This window comes from Centrocercus urophasianus, unplaced genomic scaffold (assembly GCF_019232065.1).
Source record: "Centrocercus urophasianus isolate 14NV4802_14NV808 unplaced genomic scaffold, USGS_Curo_1.0 seq_24, whole genome shotgun sequence".
Classification (NCBI taxonomy): domain Eukaryota; kingdom Metazoa; phylum Chordata; class Aves; order Galliformes; family Phasianidae; genus Centrocercus; species Centrocercus urophasianus.
Genome location: NW_024884800.1, coordinates 435,945 through 455,561, shown reverse-complemented (window position 1 = coordinate 455,561; position 19,617 = coordinate 435,945). Strand labels below are relative to the sequence as shown.

The following is a 19,617-nucleotide window of genomic DNA, read 5'->3' as shown; positions in this document are numbered from 1 at the left end:
CCCACAGGGGCACTGGGCATCTCCTGGGTGAAGTATTATTGCCAGTACGAAAAAGAGGCGAAAACCTTAAGAATGACCCCCATGGACCAGAAGCCTGGTGCTAAGCAGGTGAGTGCTTTCATGGCCCAGTGCCTAGCTTTTACTTTCAGTCAGTCTGTTCCATCTCCTTCTGTAAGCAGAGATAGCACAGCTAGAGCAGAGCCCTCCAGACGGGGCTGGAAGCTGTGTGTGTCTGTACGACTTCTGTATGTCCCATGCAGACGGGCTGTGAGCCTGCAGCCTGGCGTGCACACAGCTGCCTGCAGTCGCTAGCTGAGCACTTCTAAAAGCACTCTTTCTTTCCCTTTGCATATTTGCACTGTCACTGATTTGCAATTTTGATTTCTATTTACTTGTAAGGATACGGTTAGGAGAGGAGGAGAGGGCCGAAGTTGCTGCTCTGAGCAGTAGAGTACAGCAGCAGCTGAAGAACCCAATTCTTTCACGCCGTACTTCATTTTTCACCAGCAAGGGATGTGTCTGGGAGTTCCCCACAGCTCCTGCAGTGCAAGGGAAGGGGCAGGGCGCTTGGATGGGGCCGTGGCTCTGAGCACTGCCTCTGCCATGGAGCAGCATCCCCTGGGAGCCTCGAGTCATGTGTGCTCTCTGCAGAGTGCGAGCTCATGGGCTGTGTTCTTTGGCAGCCTTCAGTGCAGTGCAGCAATCAAGTGAAATTGTGGGTTTTGGAAGCCCTTGGCAGAGGGCAAAGGAAAGTCCAAACTATGCACTGGAGGCATCTATTGTCATGTGTGCTGTAAGCATATTTGCTGAGGCCTCTTGCTGCAGGTCGGGGTTTAACTTGGATTCCTCCCTTCCAGCTTCTTGCAGTCTAGCAGTTTGCACCTCCAGGTCACAGCTGACTGCATCTTCAAGTGCCCCAACAACAAAGAGTGCTCTTTAAAACCAAACAAAACCAAGTGAGGGGCCGCACTCAGCACAGCCACCAGATGGACGTGGCCGTGCACAGAGCAGACACAGTCTGGAGCGGGCTGCCCATTCTGTGGGGCTCTCCTGACTCTGCTCATCCATGTGGGTCAGAGGCTGTGGGCACTGGCACTGATGGGGGTGGCAGTGCTTCCTTCATTTTGAGGTTCACATCCACCACAAAGTGCTGCCAGCACATGGCTGTGCCCAGGGCCTCACTGTGCAGCATCAGCTGGGCTGAGGACTAAGGGTGCTGAAGAACGTTCCATCCTCTCCAATGGTTCTCTTTCCTGAGCTTGGCTTCAACTTTCTTTTCCAGGGTACCTTGGACCTGACACTGAAATCCTGTGTAAGGAGAAAGACTGACTCAATAGACAAAAGGTTTTGTTTTGACATTGAAACTAATGAAAGGTGAGATGCTTCGAATTTAAGTGGTCTCCAGGAAGATCAGCCCTATAATATTGGAGAAATGCTGTTTGTTAAAAACTGATCGTTGCTCCATGTTTTCTTTCTGCCTCTGGGTAACTGCACAGGTCTGGGACCATCACTCTGCAGGCACTCTCTGAAGCTAACCGAAGGCTGTGGATGGAAGCCATGGATGGAAAGGAGCCGGTGAGTGTTCCAAGTTCGTGGATGTGCTGTCGTGCAGTGTCCTCTGCTGGTGGGAGGAAGATCAGTAAAAATTGGCAGGCTCAGTTTCACAGATCTCTCTTCAGTTGCTCACCTGTAACTCAAGCCATCAGTTCCGTCACACACTTGGAATTGGATTTTGCGCTGTCTGATCTCAGCACAGCTTGCAGAGGGAATGCTGGCTTCCCCCCTTGTAAGCTTTGGTACGTTTTCTATTTAACTGCAATTGTCAGACTTCCTAAAAACTGTGACATCACAGCGTCTGAAACAAGCAGCATTCTGTTGAACTCACTCCCAAATCTGCATGACAGCGTTTTTATTCATACCTGCTTTCAGCAGTGTTTGCAAAGGCTGGGAGCAGCCGCCCTGCAGAGCTTCAGCAGCGTTCCTGGCTGCTGTTATTTCCTTCCTTTAATGTGAGCAAAGCATGAATTCCTGCATTTTACTGAACTTCCTGTGGTGTGATTTGCACTGTGGGGAAACACATTGCCTGTGGTTTCCCCCTGGTTTTTGCGAGCCTTTCCCTAGGACAGGCTGGCAGAGGCTGCACGCTGCCCTGCTGCTGGGGCTGAGTGCTGGCTGCTGGGGCTGTGGGACGTGGGAGCAGGAGGTGGGATGTGGGCACCCCCAGCATTGCTGTGTGCCTGATGCTTTGGGCAGAAAGCAGCCTGGAATGAGAGGGAGGGTGGGTGTGCTCAGAGGGCAGCCATTCGCTGAGCAGGTGTCTGATGCTCACTCATTTTACGCACTCACTTGTGTACAAAGGAGTTTTTATTTTCTATCAAGAATATAATCTACTGTTTGTTCTTCCTAAAATAAGTACAAAAGGCGTTTTTGTACGTGGTGAAGAAGGAATGTCTTGACATCTGAAGTAATCTTATTATAAAGCACAAACAAGCAGAAGACCTCTGTGTGCCAGACTGTCCATCTGCACAGGACACCTGCAGGACAAGTGGGAGTTCTCATTCCGTGTTTGGAAGATTTGAAATTGAAAGAGGTGCTCCAGTGAACTGTAGGAAGTCAGCAAGCTCATTTATTCCATAGGCAATGGCATCTCGCTTAATTGTGAGCTGACTTCCCTTGGACACAGTCTTGCTCTTGGCGATGAATTAGGGGGGGCTGCATTTTCTGTTGAAATGATGCACCAAATGGTGTTGCATTATGTTTGTTTCTTTCTCCACCCCATTCCCTTTTTCAGATCTATCACAGTCCCATCACGAAGCAGGAAGAGAGTGAGTTATTTCCATTTTTATTCCTCTGATATATTGAAGCTGTCCTGAGACCAGGCAGTGCCTTTCCCTGCATACATCTCATCTTTGGTTTCTGAAGTGGGCAGTGTAATTCCCAGAATGTGTCATTTCTTTCTTTTCCTGATGGTGCCTGATACCACAGGCAGGTAATGGCGAGCCTCCTCAGTCAAGGTACTGACAGCAGCGTGCAGAGGGTGCAGAGCTCCATGTGTACCTATAGGCCCCAGAGCAGCAGCAGGAGAGATTGGTGAGGGCACTGAGGACACCTTCCATGAGGGAGGCTGTGGCAGGACCCAGGGTGGGATGCAGCTCCTTGGCTGCCCGTGCTGCTGTCACCACAGTGTCCCCCATTGGTGCACAGTGCTTCATGGGCTGAGTGCAGGCGGGCTCTTGGGGCTTAGGGCCTGCTGTTATCAGCACTTGATTGGCTTACTTGAATTATCTTAGAGTTAGTGTTATCAGAGGCATAAGCCCTAAACCAAACATTACCTCAAAGTCAACATTTTCAGCCAAAATTAAGTTTGAAACCCAGGTAAAGTGGGACTGATTTTGAACCATGGAAGTTTGAATGCAGATTTTTCAGCTAGAATTTCGTACTCTAGAAAGCTGTCTTCCCAGTCAGCTGAATCATACGAGTAAGAAGTTACAGTGCATCTATAATTGATAACTGCCTCTTTCACAGTGCCTTAAGACAGGCACTGATCAGCTGGAGCCAAACCTGTGTTCTGCTTTACTCAGGCAGCACGTGAAGCTGCTTTTTGTAGTTTTCACTTTTGGCTTTTTGATCTAATCAAGTAGAGAAGTGGAATTGGCATGATCTTATCACGTAGAAGAGTTGTAATGGCAGATATTTGGAAAATGATTACTCAACTCATTCCAAGCCACAGATCCACACAAGGCAGAACTGTGAACCAGGCTTCTCAGAGGCAGGGAGGGGGCAGGGGGGTGCTGGAGCTCAAAAGAAATCCAACAAACACTGAATAATTCCTCAGCAAAATTTGTTCCATAGAAGCACAGCCAGCTGTGTGCTGGGGCTGTGGGGTGCACAGGGCTTCTGTAGGGACCACACATGAGGTTCTGGCAGCTGAGACCTCTTGCTTTGTTTTAACAGTGGAGCTGAATGAGGTTGGCTTCAAGTTTGTGCGGAAGTGCATCAATGCTGTGGAGACAAAAGGTAAGGAGCCCATGGTGGCATCTGAGTGCAGGTTGGGTGCAGGCTGTCCGTGCAGCACACAGCTGGGTATCTGGGTGCAGGCTCCAGCAGATGGTGCTTTTGGACAGGTTGTGGCTAACCCCGCTCTTGTTGTTCTCAGGAATTTCTACAGAGGGCGTCTACCGAACTGTTGGCAGCAATATTCAGGTGCAGAAATTGCTGAATGCCTTTTTTGGTAAGAATTGATTATTCCATGTGGTTAGATTGTGGTGTTTTGGTATTGTTTGGTCAGGCCAAGGAGAATGGGCTTTTACAACGAGATGAGTCAATGGAAAGCAGCTACTGGCTCCTCCAGCACCTCTCCTGCTTTTCGGAGCCGTCTCTGCAGCCCACTCCCGCTCTCTCCCTTCACACTGCGTTGACTGTGGGTGCTGGAAGCAGCAGGAGGTGATGGCAGCAGTGGGGGTGTGCCTTCCCCCCTTCCTCTTGCAGCAGCCCCAGCAGATGGGCAGTGTGAAGGCTCTTCTCCAAATCACTGCCCCCCATGTGGCAGGGACAGCCCTGGTGCTGCTGCGCTGGGTGCCCACCCACCTCACCAGCACTGCTGGGATGCACTGCCTGGGCAGCGCAGGGACCTGCCATGCCCTCCTGAGGGGCTGCAGGAAGGTGGTTATTTTCACGGACCAGTCAGCATACGTACTTCTGTAGCAAACTTTCTGCACCCTAAATCTTGCGTTTCATTCAGGCACATTAATTGCTGGGTGCTTGTCACACCTGGGATCAGTGGTGCCTGGGGCTCAGCAGCACTTCTCCAAGCTGGGCACTCCTGGGGTCTGCCCGGAGCTGTGGCTGCTGTCCTCCCTGTGCCCCGTGCACCACTGCTGGCAGGGCTGCAGCACAGAGCAGGAAGTGTGTTTGTGTTCTATCTGTGTGCCTCGGGCACATGCCAGCCTCTGTCAGCTCCGTGTGCGGACATCTGATATTAATGTAGCATTCAAAGGCTGTTTTTGCATTTACTATTGTTGTTGTTTATTATAACTTCTTTGTGCTGACACGAAGCTGTTCTCAGTTCCCATGGAGCCAGCTATTCAGTTACACTTGCCTGATGACTAATTACTTAGCCTCAGGTTTTATTGCTCCTGGATTCTCACCCTCCTTGCAAGCAGCGCTGTGTTTTTCCCTTCTGACCCCCAGCTGTGTGTGGCTTTTCATTTTGTTTAATATTCACCACTCGGGTTGACCACTTGCCACCCTGCTGTGTTCAACTCACCATCCAAAACCCAACAACACTGAGCAGAAATAGCTGCTGCAGAGCAAATTCTTCCTGATTTTGAGTGAGGAGGCAGATTTTCTGTCTCTAGTCCTATTTCTTTTTATTTAAGTCATGCAGTCTGTTTCCGTAGGCCAGCTGCCCCCTCCACCCATGCCCTTCAGCTTGCCCTACCACAAAGCAATGGGTTGGTCATGCAGCTGGATGGAACATGAGGGGTGTGTGCTTGGCTTTGCCTTCTCCTCCTGCCCCCTCCTCCCCATGCAGTGAGGCGAAATGCTCCCAGAGCAGTTGCTGGGGAGTCCTTGGGGTGAGGGACTGGAGCAGACACTTGGGTTATTTGGGTACACAAAGACTGATCTTGGGTCTGTGGGAATGCACTGTTTCTGCCAGCCTTGACTAGAAGAAAACAAACTGCAGGGAATGTGTCCTTGCTAACTGTTCTCCACCAAATATTACCTGCTGCTTCTTCCTTTGCCCCTGGTCAGCACTGATGTTTTCATCCAGAGTAACAGCCTCTCTGCCACTAGCACTGTTGTTCTCCTTTTCCACCTTTGGGAATGGCCACCTGCTGCTCTAGCTTAGTTCATCTCGAGTGGTGCCCTCTCTGAATTTGTTTTTTATAACAGCCTCAAAGTGGATCTTATTTTATAGCCATTTTGTTCTTCCTCCAGATCCAAAATGCCCAGGGGATGTGGACCTCCAAAGCAGTGACTGGGACATTAAGACCATTACCAGCTCACTAAAGTTTTACCTCAGGTAATGCTGCACATCCCACTGCTCTGGGCAGTCTGGGTGCAAAGAGAACTGCCAGGTGTGAGCATCCGGCCAAAGGAAAGGGGAAAGAAGCAGCAGAGGCATTGGAAAAGGGAATGCATCCTTTTTCCTTTTCTCTTTATGAGAAATATGCCTGTTGTGGCAATGCCACATCCTGCAGCGCGTCTGGGGAGGTGCCACCGGGAACCAGCAGGCTGGTGGGTGAGCAGATTTGCTCCCGACCTTGGAGATCAGTCATGAGGCCACACTGCCCTCCCAGAGCTCAGTTTTCTGTCTGGTTGTTGCAGGAACCTGTCGGAGCCCGTCATGACGTACAAGCTGCACAAGGAGTTGGTTCTGGCTGCTAGTAAGTACAGGCCCCAGCCTGATGCCTCACAGCAACAGAGGCAGCTCCCTGTGCTGATCCCTGCAGGGCACAGAGGGCTCTGGAGGCATCCATGGCTCCAGCACCCCTGGGTGGGCACTGGGGCTCCGTCTGCTCCCAGGAGGAGCCACACGAGTGTCTGCAGAGGGGCCCGAGGCAAACACACCGTGACATCGATTTCGTGGGGTCAGAGCGCTGCAGTGTGCCTGCCTGGTGTGACCGTGCTCAGAGCCAGTGTGCATTTCAAATGGCTTGAGAGAGCTCTGCCAGGCTGCACCTGGGGATCTGCCTCTTGCCACCAGCCCTCTCTTCTGGGTCCTTAATTTTGAGAGGAAGATGATGGAAGTATTTCTTCCCTTCTTTTCCATGCTATTGCAGTACACTTCTCTGTGACAGGGCTTCATCCTTCCAGGGGGTCTGGAGGGCCAGGACGTGCCAACTAACCTGAAAGCAGATGATCACAAGTGCTCTAGAGTTGTTTCTCAAAAGAATCAAGATATTTATTTTAAAAGCAGTGAGGGAATGCGATGTGATGTTGCCAAGCAGAGTTAGGTGATCCTTTTAGTTCATGAGATTTGGCCCGGGATGTTGAATCCAAAGCATCTACTGGTACAAGAAGTGTGTTTTCATTCTGCACTTCTCAGGACTGAGTCGCAGCCAACAGTAACAGAGGTTAGTCAAGTAGCATAGGTAAGCCAACAGGACGTAGCCTGTGCTAACCCAGCCAGTCCTCAGCTGTCCTGTGATTACGACTCTTTCAAATAATCCATCATATTCTGAGCTGGCTGCATCTCGGGCTGCTGAGAGCCAGCACACTGAGGTGGGTCGCAGGGGGATGCAGGGAGTTAGTCATCCTCTCAGCATGAAAGTGCTGGCATTTCGTGGCACGCTCAGAAACATTTTGTATGGAGGCGTCCTTCGCAGCCCTGTGTCTCCTTGGAGTCAGTAGGAGGCCAGCAGACATCCCCGCCTCTCCTCACTTTGGACCCCTGGAAAATTACTAACACTTCTTGTTTCTTGTAAAGGAAAATTTTGCACCACCCACTGGCTGTGCTCGAGCCCAAGATTTATCAGTTTCAGCGTTGATTAAACCAATGGTGGCTGAGTATGTGCAAAATCCCTTCCTTTCCTCCGTCAGAACTTGCACCATTAAGCTTCCCAGCCACCGAGATCCCACACTATTCTTTTCACATGGAGTATTTGATTGTTTCTTGATTATTTATGTGTCTGAAAGTGACCTCTTTGGGTCAAGGACTCCATTTTTTCCGCAGTTCATTTTCTCATGTTGTTGTGTTGCAGCTTTCTGGGCCAAGGAGATGCCCAGCAAATGGGCCGTGGGGTTCCCCTGGTGCAGTGTGAAGGGCAGGACCTGGCCATGCCCAGCCCATCCCTGTGCTCAGAGAAGAGCTGGCCCTGCGCTCCCTTTCAAGCTTCATTTCTCCCTCTTTCCATTTCGCTTTGTTTCTCACAATCATTACCCTGTTGCTATGTAATCTCATTTTCTTTCTGCTTCCCATCACTGGCTTTGGCCAACCAGCCCTGTGTTGCAGATGGAACGGCTCCCACGGATTTTGTTTGGCTTTACTTTTCTTTGATTGTATTTACTTTGAAAGGCACAAACTTTTCTCTGTGTTACTTCTCTCCAGAATCTGAGAACCTGGACTACAGGCTGGGAGCCATTCATGCCCTGGTCTATAAACTACCTGACAAGAACAGAGAGATGTTAGAGCTCCTCATACGACACCTAGTCAAGTAAGCAGATGTTTTTCTCTAAAGCCAAACTAAGAGGAATAGTGGAATCAGCAGAGCAAGCCTTTTCTTGTGGCAGGTTTGTAAAACTGCATCCACCACTGTCCCCCCGGGAATTTACGTTCTGACTGCACGAGTGGTGTGATGAGCCCTGCTACCCTCTGCACTAAGTGATGCTCCTCTTTCTGCTTGCTGCTTCCATTCCCTTCCTGACAAGCAAGGAGCAATTCTAACATGGAAGCACCATCTGAGAGAGCAGAGCTGTAAACATGTCGCCTCTCAGTCCAGTAAACAAGAACATGAGGTCTGGGGTTCAGAACAGCATAAGACCTGTGCCTCTGATCTGCATGTGAACAGCGCTTTGGTTTTATCTGCAGCTCAATGGCCTGAGCCCTTAGAGCAGCACGAAGGCTTCAGCATACAGGTGAGCTGGCAGTGGGTGCTTGGTGGTGCTGGGCAGCTTCTGCTTGCTTCTGCCAACGAGTAACTGAAAGCATCACTTCCTTGATGGTGATGGCACCGTGCTGAGAAGAAGGGAATCTTCCTGTTTTGTCATCACACCGAATGGGAAGGCTTGGTACAGAAATTCTGCCTTCTCCACCCCATGGGGGAGGGCTGTGCAGCAACTTGTGCGTGGGTCAGGAAGGAGCAGGACTTACAGAAGCAATGGCTGCCGAGTGAAAAGGTTCACTTTGGGTCCTTGGAGAAGCCTTTTCCAAGGCTGGACTGCTGCAAAAATAAACGGCCCTGGGATTTCCACATCCTCCCACCCAATGCTGAGCTCTTGGTGCTGTGCCCTCTGTCGGGTGAGGAGTGCAGGTGATGGGGTCCTGCTGCAGCCTGCTTCCAGCCCTTCATGCTTGTTTGTGTGTTTTTGAAGCCTCTCTGTGTATGTGGCACAATGAGAGCACCTGCCTTGCAGTCTGATAAAGCTAACACTGGAATGGTGGTGGTGGTGACATTTATTCTTCAAAGTGCTTACGCTTAAATTCCGTTCCTTACCTCCTTTGCGCTCACAGAAGCCTCTCTAAGGAAAGCTACAGTATAAGGAATTCATTAAATCTCAGCATCAGAGCCTCTCTCCTTTGGCATTCAGAGCTCAGGCTGGCTGCTTTTGAAAACACAGAGTGTCCATCCAGTGGTTAATGCTTCAGTCAGTGACTGGTGCACTCTGCAGGCTCGTGTGCTCCTCCCAGGCTGAATAGAGAGAGCTCTGTTCTTTGAAACTGGGCCTCTTTCAGAAAGGAAGATGCTGTGGAAGTTTATGAAACTCTCCAGTGGCCTCCCTGTATTCAGAGAGAGAGAAAAATAAAAGCCAGCAGTCAGTTTGGGATTGTACCATCAATGGGTGTACAGTGGTCAGGCTTAGTAAGATTGTCACCAGTGTCGTTGGCTCACAGTAATCTCCCAAGGAGGGATCTCCAGCAGGGATCCTTCCCCCTGGCAGTCAGCCCTTAAATGGCTCTGGGAGAGGCGCAGCCAGGCTCCATCCCTTCCGGCAGCACAGGAGAATTGCCTTCACCTGTGCTCCAGGGCTGACTCAGTGCTCGCCTCAGGTGGTCAATCAGAGCTTCAGGCTGTGATCAACAGTTCCCAGGCAGGGATAAATGATATTCCAAGTGAAATGATTCCTTTTGTGTGTGTGTTGCACAGGTGGCTTTTGTGTGCAGAATTAGGAACCGGACGTCAGAAGGGATGGAGCAGAGCTGCTGTCAGCACGTTGCTCTCCCACAGTGGTCCTGGCTGAAGATGGTGCACATCGCAGCACAGCACAGAGACCTCGGGTCTCTGCCGGGGTGGGAAACAAATTCTGATGAAACAAAATGAGGAGAAATGAACAGCTGATTCTTGTTGCATCTTCTTAATTTCTTAGAATAAGATCCTTTTGGAAACATTAAAGAAATGACAGACGATTCCTTCTCTCTCACCTCTCCGCAGCGTGTGTGAGCACAGCCGAGAGAACCTGATGTCACCATCCAACATGGGGGTGATATTCGGACCGACCCTCATGCGGGCACAGGAGGACACCGTGGCAGCAATGATGAACATCAAATTCCAGAACATTGTGGTTGAGATTCTCATCGAGCACTTTGGGAAGGTATGGGGCTGTGCCACCACTCCTCACCTCCATGCCAGCTGTTGCTGTGGCAACGACTTGGAGTTTGGCTCTTTCTTTTGTGGTCTCCTTAAGGGGTGGCATTTTTCCTTTACAATACGCTGTTCTGAAATGCTTCACAGGGAAACAAGCAGCATAGCAGACATTCCTCACTATTGCCTATAGTTCTGCCTGTAGGAAAACTCTGAGTCTAACTGGGTTTTCTGCTTTTCTTTTTAAATAAGATAAGCATCTGTGTTGAAAGTGCTGTATTGAAAGCGTCTGTATTGAAAGTGTCCTCTCTACCTGGAGGTGACAGGACATGATGCTTTCTTGTTCTGAAGCCAGGAGATAGAGTACAGCATAACCGCTAGGGACAGGCATGATGCAAGACATGGCACTGCCTGCCATTACAACAGGAAAAATAACAAAGCAACCAAGTATGGAAAGATGGATAAAAATGATCCCTTGTGCATAGGGCTGTGCAGACACAGGTGTGGGGTTGGGGAGGGATCTGCTGCTGGGGCTGAGCTGTTAGAGGCAGGTTCAGCGCCCAGCTCGTGCCCGCAGCGCTGTGCTTCAGGTTCCTAAGCATGAATTTGGTCCTTCATAGCACATTAAATTATAGTGTGGGAAGGATCCCCTATGTCCTGAAGGAAGGAGAAGTTTGATGGCATCTGCGAGTGATGGCAGGGGATGGGAGGAGGGGAATGTCCTGCTGGGGGAGCGGATGAGGAGGCCAGAGCTGAAGGAGCAGGGCTGTGCAAAAGTGAACGTGGAGTCAGAGACCAAACAGGGGCCAAAAGGATGGCGTGAGTTGTGATGCCAAGGGTTGAAATCAGAAAGGTGGGATGAAAGAGCTCAGAGGGACTTAAGAGTATCCTCACACAAAGCTCATGAAGATCTGCTTTCTTCGCGGGTTCCTACGAATGCTTTCAAGTTCTCGTGGCAGGGCTTCATTGCTGCGATGCTCGGTGCTCACTCCCAGCTCAGCCTCTGTTGTCACTCTGGTGCCACCTCTGCTCAGGCTGAGTCAACACGCGGTTCGCACTGCTGCCTCCAAGAAATGGAATTCAACCTTTAATTAAGCCAGACATCTCTCTGCTTGCTTTTAATTTCTTCGGCAATAAGGTGAAATTAGTAGCAGTTATTAGATGGAGTGTGTAAGTTCATTGTTGGAGCTGAAAGTGTCTTCAGCTCACACATATGCAAACACTTCAAATGAGCCTGGAGGAAGAGAAATATTACTTAGGCAGTGCAATATGAAGGCTAAGGACAAAGTAACTACTCACGAAGTCTTTGGGGATAATTACTCTTTCTTCAGTTTATATATCAGTGCGACAGCTAAATTAAATCAGTCGATCCCTGTGGAAATGCCTCTTCGCTGTACAAATGTTCTAAACGCGAGGATCTGTCAATATCTTTGTACCTTCCAGTTGTTTAACTTGGATTTTTGTTTGAAAGGCAGAATCAAAGGAGAAGCCGCACTCGCATCTTAAAAAGAGCAGTGTGGTGGGGCTTGAGAGTGGCTTCAAGCTGTTGAAAAGCATCTCATGAAAGCAGAGGTCTGTGGTACTTCTGTAGGCACCAGGGAGCAGCAGGCGGTGCCATCCCCACTGCCCAGACCTTGGGAGGGAGAAGGTTTGAGAGCTCAGGGGCTCGTGATTTTCTCCAGCATTTCTGTGTGCCTGGCAGAAGGAGAAACGTGCTTTAAGTTACAAAGATGACATCCTTAATCAAATCAGGACGTCCTTTTGGAATTTGTCTGAGGGACAGATATCTGTGGGTTCCTCCGTACCAGAGGATTTGCCGAAGGGGAGGTGGCCCTGCTCCGGACTGTGCTGGGGCTGAGCTCATCCTCAGGGCTGAGGTGCTTCCTGCCAACCCCACAGGATGGTCCGGCCGTGCCATCCTGGGCCATCCTGGGCCATCCTGGGCCATCCTGGGCCATGCCATGGTCTCCCAGCAGCTCCTGCCACTCTGCCACACTGATCCGCTCCTGGAAGCCCAATGTGAATTCAGTGAATACCCATGGGAAAAAAGCAAAAGCAGTTGATGTGGGGCTTTAATGTGTTGTTTCATATCATCAAAGACTGCCCAAAGGCTTTATTCTTTTTTTTCCCAGCTATTAATAAGGGGTCTGACATAAATAAAAGCCTCTAAATTAACCCCAACCAAATAGGTGTCATATGAGCAGTGAGAAAAGGAGATAGAACTGCTAACCAGCATTGTTTTTGTGCCAGTATTTCATCTGAGGTAATTTGAGGGTGCCACACACTTCATTGTAAACCAAGAGCCGAAGTGTTTTGCTGTTAAATCTCAAACAATGCAGCAGCTTGTTTGGGTGCTTGCTGCAGATTGTATCGCCTGGTTAGTGTGGAAAACCTGACTCTTTTCAGAACATATCAGATGGAAAGCTGACTTAATCTGCGCTGAGATGATTTGCTGCCGCACATTTTCTCTGTATTGTGATCTCGTTTTGTTAATTAGCTCAGCACTGCCGTGCTGTGTAGCAGGCTGCCTGTTGCAGGAAGGCAGCAGCCGTATGCAGGGCTGTAGCGCCCGACCCCGAAGCGTGGGGCTGCCACAGCACCTCTCTCCAGCCCTGGGAATGCTGCCTGGTCTGTTGAGCACCATCTGAAGATGTGTCTGTCCTTACAGATCTACTCGGGCCCCCCAGAAGACAGCGCTGCCCCCCCCAGTGCCTCCCCCCAGGGTGGCTGCCCGGAGGCACAAACCCATCACCATTTCCAAACGCCCTCTGCGGGAACGACCTGTCTTCTTTGGGGCTTCTGTGGAAGGAAGTGGAGGTCAGTTCCGCTGCTCTCCTCACTCTCCCTCACTCCTGTTTCTTTTAACTCCTTTCCAGGAGCAGTGTAAACAGTACCAGAATTGCATTGACAAGGCTGTCAGCATGGCAGACAGTGCGTTCTGGTGTTGGGTGAGAAAGGAAAGTAAGAGCTGCTATCAGAGGTTGCAGTGCCTCGCAGCTCAAACTGTCACTGGCAGAACAGCCCTCAGTTGCTGCCTGGCTGCATGTCCACACTCGACCCTAACCGGTCTGTCTGTCTCTAACCCGTCTGTCTGTCCCTCGGCTCCACAGCAGACCAGCTCAGCCAGACCCCCAACGGCAGCATCACCACGGAGGCCCCCAGACCCCTGCTGCGCAGCCGCATGCCCGCACCCCGGCCTGGGGGGGAGGAACCGGGACGGCCGCCTGCCGAGCTGGAGGTGGGCAAGCTGGTGGCCAGGCTGCAGGACGGGGGTGCGAAGCTGCCTGGCAAGGCTGCCAATGGTGTGGTGAGCAGCCCTGCCCTGCGGACCTCCACGCTCCACGCCAGGAGGCCTGCGCCCCGGCCGGGCGGCTGCGGCAGAGATGGTGAGCGGCACAGCTGTGTCACAGCCACGGTGTGACAGAGCACGGCTTCTGTATGGCTTAATAAGCATTACCTGTGTGCACGATAGGTATAAGTAACAAGTTTAGGGCCAAATTTGGGTTGGTGCTGTCTGTGCCCTGAAGGAAGGGGCTGGTGTGTCTGTGTGGCTGCGTTGTCCCCTGCAGTGCCAGCACACAGCTCACCGTGTGGCACACGGTGCTGTAACTGCGTGCGTGGGGAGCTGAGCTGGGTGAGATCCTTAAGATGATGGTCGTAAATAAGAAATACTGCTAGTTCTGCCATTGCCAGGCTTACTTGTGCGCTCTCCAGTGCTTTTTAGATGTTGTCATCCCCAGCAGCTTCACAGCCCTGTATTTAGAGAATGAAAGCATGGGGCTGCATAAAGAGAAAGAATAAAAGGCCTGACTGGGTAGCACAAACATAAAGTTCATCTGACTAACACTGCTGGCTTAATTTAAATTTGTTGAATTAAATGGTAGGTGGAAATCTGCCTCTGGAAGAGTAAAATGGCTTTTAAAATTGGCTTGTATACCAACTCCATTTAGTGCTTACAGATTTGATGTTTTCACATTATCACGCATTGCGTGCTGACAGCATGATCCGGAGACAGCACAACAAAATGGGCTGCTGATCCTGAGACGTATAAATGGGAGAACACTGAATTAGCAATGAAGTTATATTGCAGCTATACTGCTGCTTTAAAATTGGTGCTGGAACACTGCATCACGCTTCAGTGCGGACAGCTTGGGGGTAATTCTGAAGAACTGGAGAAGCCAGCAGGATGGATGAGAGAATAGGCCTTCTGTGGAGACGCTCCAGTTATAGTTTAGCAAAGAGGAAATTCAGGATCAGAATTTACAAATGCAGGCATGGAAGAGATGTGGCTAAGGAGTTGTCCTGCTGAGAAAGTCCTAGGGGTCCTGGTAGTTGAAGGGCTTAACACAGCCAGCAGCGTGCTCTTGCAGCCCAGTAATGCATCTTCACAAACACGTCCTCTGCCAAAGCTTCACACGCACTGTCTGTGGTCTTCTGCCTTGCAGGAGAGTACGATGGTGTCCCCAAGCCACGGCCCCATGGCGATAAGCCCGTGATAACACGTCCTCCTGTGAGACCTCCAGACCCACCGAGCAGGGCTCCCATCCCACAGAAGCTGGAGCAGAGGCCGGATCTGATAGCAGGGACAGCAGAGGAAATGCCTTCTTCAGTGTAAGCCAGGGGCCGGGAGGGCAGCACGGCGAGGGGCCACAGCTCAGCCTTTGGCCCCAGGGCTGGGGGGAGGGCAGGGGGGGCTGCGGTGACCGGCAGCGTGAGCTGCTGCCATCTGCCAGGAGTGCTGGAAGGGCAGAAGGAGAAGCAGCATGCTGGTTTCCAGCACTGTTGGCATAGCGGGGCTGGAGCTCGTGCAGGTCCCATTCCCCTTTCCATGGGCAGGGGTCTGAGTCATTTGGGAAGAGCTGTGTGAGAGCTGGGTCAGGCTCTGCCCTTAGGGCACAGCTGGGGTGGAGCGTGGCCATAGCAAAAGCAAAAACACTGCAGGAACAAAAAGCTCTGAGCCCTATCCAATGTAGCGCCGGGGCTGACTTTCCATCATCTTCTCAGTTACTTCTCAGTGCAGCTGGAGCTCCCTCCCTTCCTGCTCTCAAAGAGTCTCTCAAATGAGATGTTTCCCAAGAAAAGAGAGATCCTGCTTGGATCTCCATTAAGGAATTGGATGCAGTTCAGCTTCATTATCAGATTTCTTCATGTTTTTAAAGAGACAGAAACCCTGCTGTCCCTCACTGGGACGTGCTTCTCCTTCCCCCATCATCCCATGGATTCTCAGTCTGTTCTCCCTGCACGCTCACCTGATGCTCTGCCGCCAGACTTAAGCTCTAGGATTTGAGGTAGCCACCTGCCCAGTGCCTGTGGCAATAGGAGATGGCAAAAATGTTTGTCATCCTGAAAGTCTGCTGCTCGGCAGCCCCTGCGTTCTGCTGAGAGCCCCCTGTGTGGCTGTGTGACATCCTCATCTTCACTCCTTAATCCAGAAAGGTGCTGTCAGTTTCAGCTCCATGCTTGCAGGGCAGGAATGGGCTTTGCCTTTCTTCTCCTGAATCACTTATGTTATAATTTTTCCTTTTATGAGGGCAGTTGGAAGCTTAATATGAAGCACATCATAAGTGGAGAGGCCATAAAAAGTGACAAGTGCACGTTTACACCAGCACATAGGCTTTTGAGCAAGAGCAGTTAAATAAGCTGTGTGATTAAATTGATGAAGGTTGCCTGGTCAGAGCAGCATGCAGGAAGCACAGAGTGGAGCTTAGAGCACGAGGAGTGCAGCCGGCATCACTAGAAGTGTTGTCTTCCATGTCTGCTGATGCTGCTGCTCTTTTCCATGGCACAAATGCTATCTGATTAGTGAATGATATACATCAGATAACTGGAGTGACCTCCTCTCTTGTTCTGTTTGCAGAGTGGCCTCCAGGACCAAGTTCTTTGAGACGGCATCACGAAGAACCGGCAGGTGAGCCTGCAGCCACAGGGCTGCTGTGCTGCAGCAGTGACCCTGCATGGGGCACAGAGCCATCCCTGGGGGGCACAGCACACCCAGCAGGAGCTGCTGAGCTGAAACACCAACCTAAACAAACAGCCCTGAGTGCAAGTCTGCTCCGGGCAGGGGCTGCATGAAAAATTAATCCTAAATCCACTAAGTGGTAAACACGCAGCCGTGCATGGAATTAAGCCAGCTTGTCTGTCCATATTGTTCTTATGTCTCAGCCTCTGTGGAGGGCAGAGGGGGAGATCATGGGAGAGATGGGAAGGGCTGGGAAATGGCAGCAGCAGACAGCAGTGGGACCCACACAAAATGTCTGTGCAGGGTGTAGCTCCACGTGGCCAGATGGGCTGTGATGGCACAGCCTGCACACGGGGGCCCTCACTGGGCTGGGGGGGCTTTGGGTCGCTGGCACTGTGGTTTGTGGCAGCAGATTTCGTTTAGAAAATATCTGCTCAAATAATCCTCAGTTTCCTGCTCTTAACAGTCGCTGAGCTCTGCCAAGACTGCAGATAGATTTGCAGGCTTTGAAAAGCTGATAAGAGTTGATTTTCTCCAGTGTCAAACAATGGTTTCTTCACTTTAAAGATAAATCGTTGACCTGACTTCTGCCCATCACTCTACTTATGTGCATTCAATCTTTTTTCTTCTGTTTTCTTTGACTCCACTGCACTTAGTTCTTCATCACCACAAGGCAGGATCCCAGGTGATGAAAGCTGAGACAAAAGGTACGTGTTGGTAACAGTGATCAGCCAAAGCCACGTGGTGGTTCTGAGCTCAGCAGATGGGGTGGTGGGAGCCCAGGGGAGGGAATGGGATCTCAGAGAAGAGAGTGGGAGAAATGTCCTTTCTGCTGGAGACCTTTGACAAGGGCAGGATTGGGGCTCGGGGCGGTGCCTGCTGTCCATCGGTGGGCATTGCTCAGCAGACCATCCTGCTCTGCTGTTCCAGAGCTCCTTGCTGCAGCAGTCAGGGAAAACACGAGCACTGTGGAAACAGCTGCACAAGATTTGGGTTTATGCTGGTGCTGGGTTTGCCATCACTGATGAACATACACTGCTGCATGTTGCCACACTTGTTTTCTTCTTTCAGACAGTGCAACCATCTCAGCCCAGCTAGACCAAGGAGATGTTCTGTGCTTGTGAAATAGATGTGTCACAGCTAAGACTTTTCCAGTTCAAATGACCTGGAGAGCAGCTATCATACTGGACGATAATTTTGTGCTGTCAGAAGTGGCTCAAGGAATTAGAAGGAGATAAAAATGGCAAGAAGGCCGTTACTACGTTTGTCTTGAACTGTTCCCAGTCCTTTCGCCATCGCTTTCTGCCCAAGTGAGAAATGCTCGCCAGGCGCCTCTGCAGGTGGCAGCAGTGCTGGGTGAGCACCAACAGCAGCACAGCCAGGCTGTGAAAAGGACAGCAGAGCAGAGAGCTCTGTGCACCTCCACGCGTTTTGGGACTTAACCTCAGTGAAGGGTGACCTTGGACAGATGTCGCAAAGTTCAATATGGTGATTACCAGTGCTTGGGTGCTGGGGAAGAATGACTGGAAGCTGCGTCCTTGCCACGAGAGACTCGTCCCATACTCTGCGTTCTCCTCACTTACGAAGCACTGGTGTGCTTTTCCATGTGCATTGCTGGTGGCACTGCTTGCACTGGGGCTGGCAGGGCAGCAGCAAACTGGAGGGGAGCGGGGGGACGCAGCCCTGCTCCTCCTGCTCCCATCTGCAAATCTGCAACTGCTCCCCACAGACCCAGCAGAAGTCTCAGTGCCCGTGGTTATTCTGCTGGGCCAGCACAGGTGGGGAGAACTGAAACTCCAGAAATATGGGTCAATGCCTGAAGTTTTTCTAAGAGGAACACAGTTTCTTGTTTGCTTGTTACATTAATTTACGATCCAAGAGATCTCCGGTCTCTTTCCCTCAGCAGCAGTATTGTATTGATGCCTCTGGTCTGGAAGGGGAGCATATTTCTCCATGCCAGGACCTGTCCCAGTGCTGCATAGAGGTCTGTGGCTCCAGACAGCGTCAGGGCTCAGTGCTGAGCTGTAGCATTTCCCTGTAGATAGGCAATGAACTCTTCCCTGCTTTCTGTCACCAGTCTAAAGGCAGCTTCTTTCTTTTCAGTGACTTTCCTTGGGTGCTGGGAGCGTTCCCAGAACAGGCACCAAACATTCCCGTTTGTTCCCCAGCCCTCCATCCCCCCAGGTCTGACACGGCTGGACAGGCAGAGGCTGCAGCAGTGCTCTGCGGTGTGCAGGTGCTTTCCTTCTGTGTGCCTCTGCCTGCTGCCTTACCGAATGTGATGAGTGCTGTGCTGATGGTGCTTCCACCCCCGTGGGCTTCAGCGCTGCCCCAGCTGCTCGCTCCTGTGCTCGTACCCTGAGCAGTGGCACGTAGCAGTGGCTTTAGAAAAAGGCGTAGTGTCACCACTTTGACTACATTGCGTGCAGCAGCATCTCAGGGCTTCTCCATGCTAAGCTGAGCCCTCTGCTGCACCCTCTCATGAGCAGACAAGGGGTGAACAGCATCAAACTGGAGTGCCTTGTGTTTCTGGCTGCACGTCCCCCAGAGCTCAGCATCGAGTGCCCAGTGTGGGAGTGCTCCCCGGGAACAGGCAGCTCTGTCACAGCTGTGGTGTCACCCAGCAGTGTCAGCCCAGCACCTCCTCCCCACTTCCAGCAGTGCCTTCTGATCTGGGCACTTCTGGGGCAGTGGGCTGTGGGCAGGTTGGCTCAGTGTGCAGCTTCTGTTCTGCACTGAGTGCTGAGCGGCACCACGGGGACCGGCCCTGTGCGAGACGGCAGCTGTCGGTTCTCCTGTCCCTGTGCTCGTGAACAAACCCAGTGCTGTGCAGATGGCACAGATGTCTGTGGGACAGCGGTGGAGTCTGAAAAAACAAAGCCGAGTCTTGTTTTCATCCTCAGAGTTGTAAGCGGGGAGGCAGCAGCACAGTAAGAACAGGTTCCAGTGTCCTTGTAAATGTGTTTGTCACACGTCTGTGCTGTGGCTTCTTCCTCATCAGCACGGCGGAGCCCTGGCGTCTCTGCTGGGCTGGGAGGCACAGCCCCTACCCTGTGCCGTGCGACCCCGGGCCGTCAGCCCTGCAGCCATTTGGCCACATAGCGGCGTAGAGTACTTCCACGTTTATAAAGTTTCCATGAGGTTCAACGAAGTCCACGCGTTGTTTCTTCCTGTCGCAAACGACGCCCGAGCGCCGCACGAAGCGCCGGCCCTCCGTGCTGCGAGGCGGGGCTGCGGCGCTGCACGAGGAGCCGCGCACCCAGCGCCGCGCCGTTCGCTGCCCCGATGGCCGCGCGGCCCCGCGCCCCTGCAGCTCCCGCCGATGGCGCGGCCGCGTCACCGCGTGCGGCTCCCCCGGGGCTGCGCTTCATGCGCGCTGTCCCGCTGTGGCTGCGCTGAGCGTCGCGGCCGCCC

General features: G+C 51.7%; 1 protein-coding gene across 1 annotated transcript in view; it reads left to right on the top strand.

Annotated features, from left to right (window-relative positions):
• The window catches only part of OPHN1 (oligophrenin 1), a gene marked incomplete at its 5' end in the record, with an annotated part of 46,350 nt that extends 28,310 nt beyond the window's left edge, over positions 1–18,040 (top strand). The window contains 17 exon segments of the mRNA XM_042825361.1: positions 8–108; positions 1,283–1,374; positions 1,497–1,575; positions 2,792–2,825; positions 3,955–4,017; positions 4,157–4,231; positions 5,941–6,025; positions 6,331–6,389; positions 8,054–8,159; positions 10,095–10,254; positions 12,913–12,945; positions 12,947–13,061; positions 13,355–13,630; positions 14,690–14,855; positions 16,102–16,152; positions 16,860–16,910; positions 17,275–18,040. Of these exon segments, the coding sequence (XP_042681295.1) occupies positions 8–108; positions 1,283–1,374; positions 1,497–1,575; positions 2,792–2,825; positions 3,955–4,017; positions 4,157–4,231; positions 5,941–6,025; positions 6,331–6,389; positions 8,054–8,159; positions 10,095–10,254; positions 12,913–12,945; positions 12,947–13,061; positions 13,355–13,630; positions 14,690–14,855; positions 16,102–16,152; positions 16,860–16,902 (1,538 nt within the window).
• Between the last annotated feature and the right edge of the window lie 1,577 nt (positions 18,041–19,617).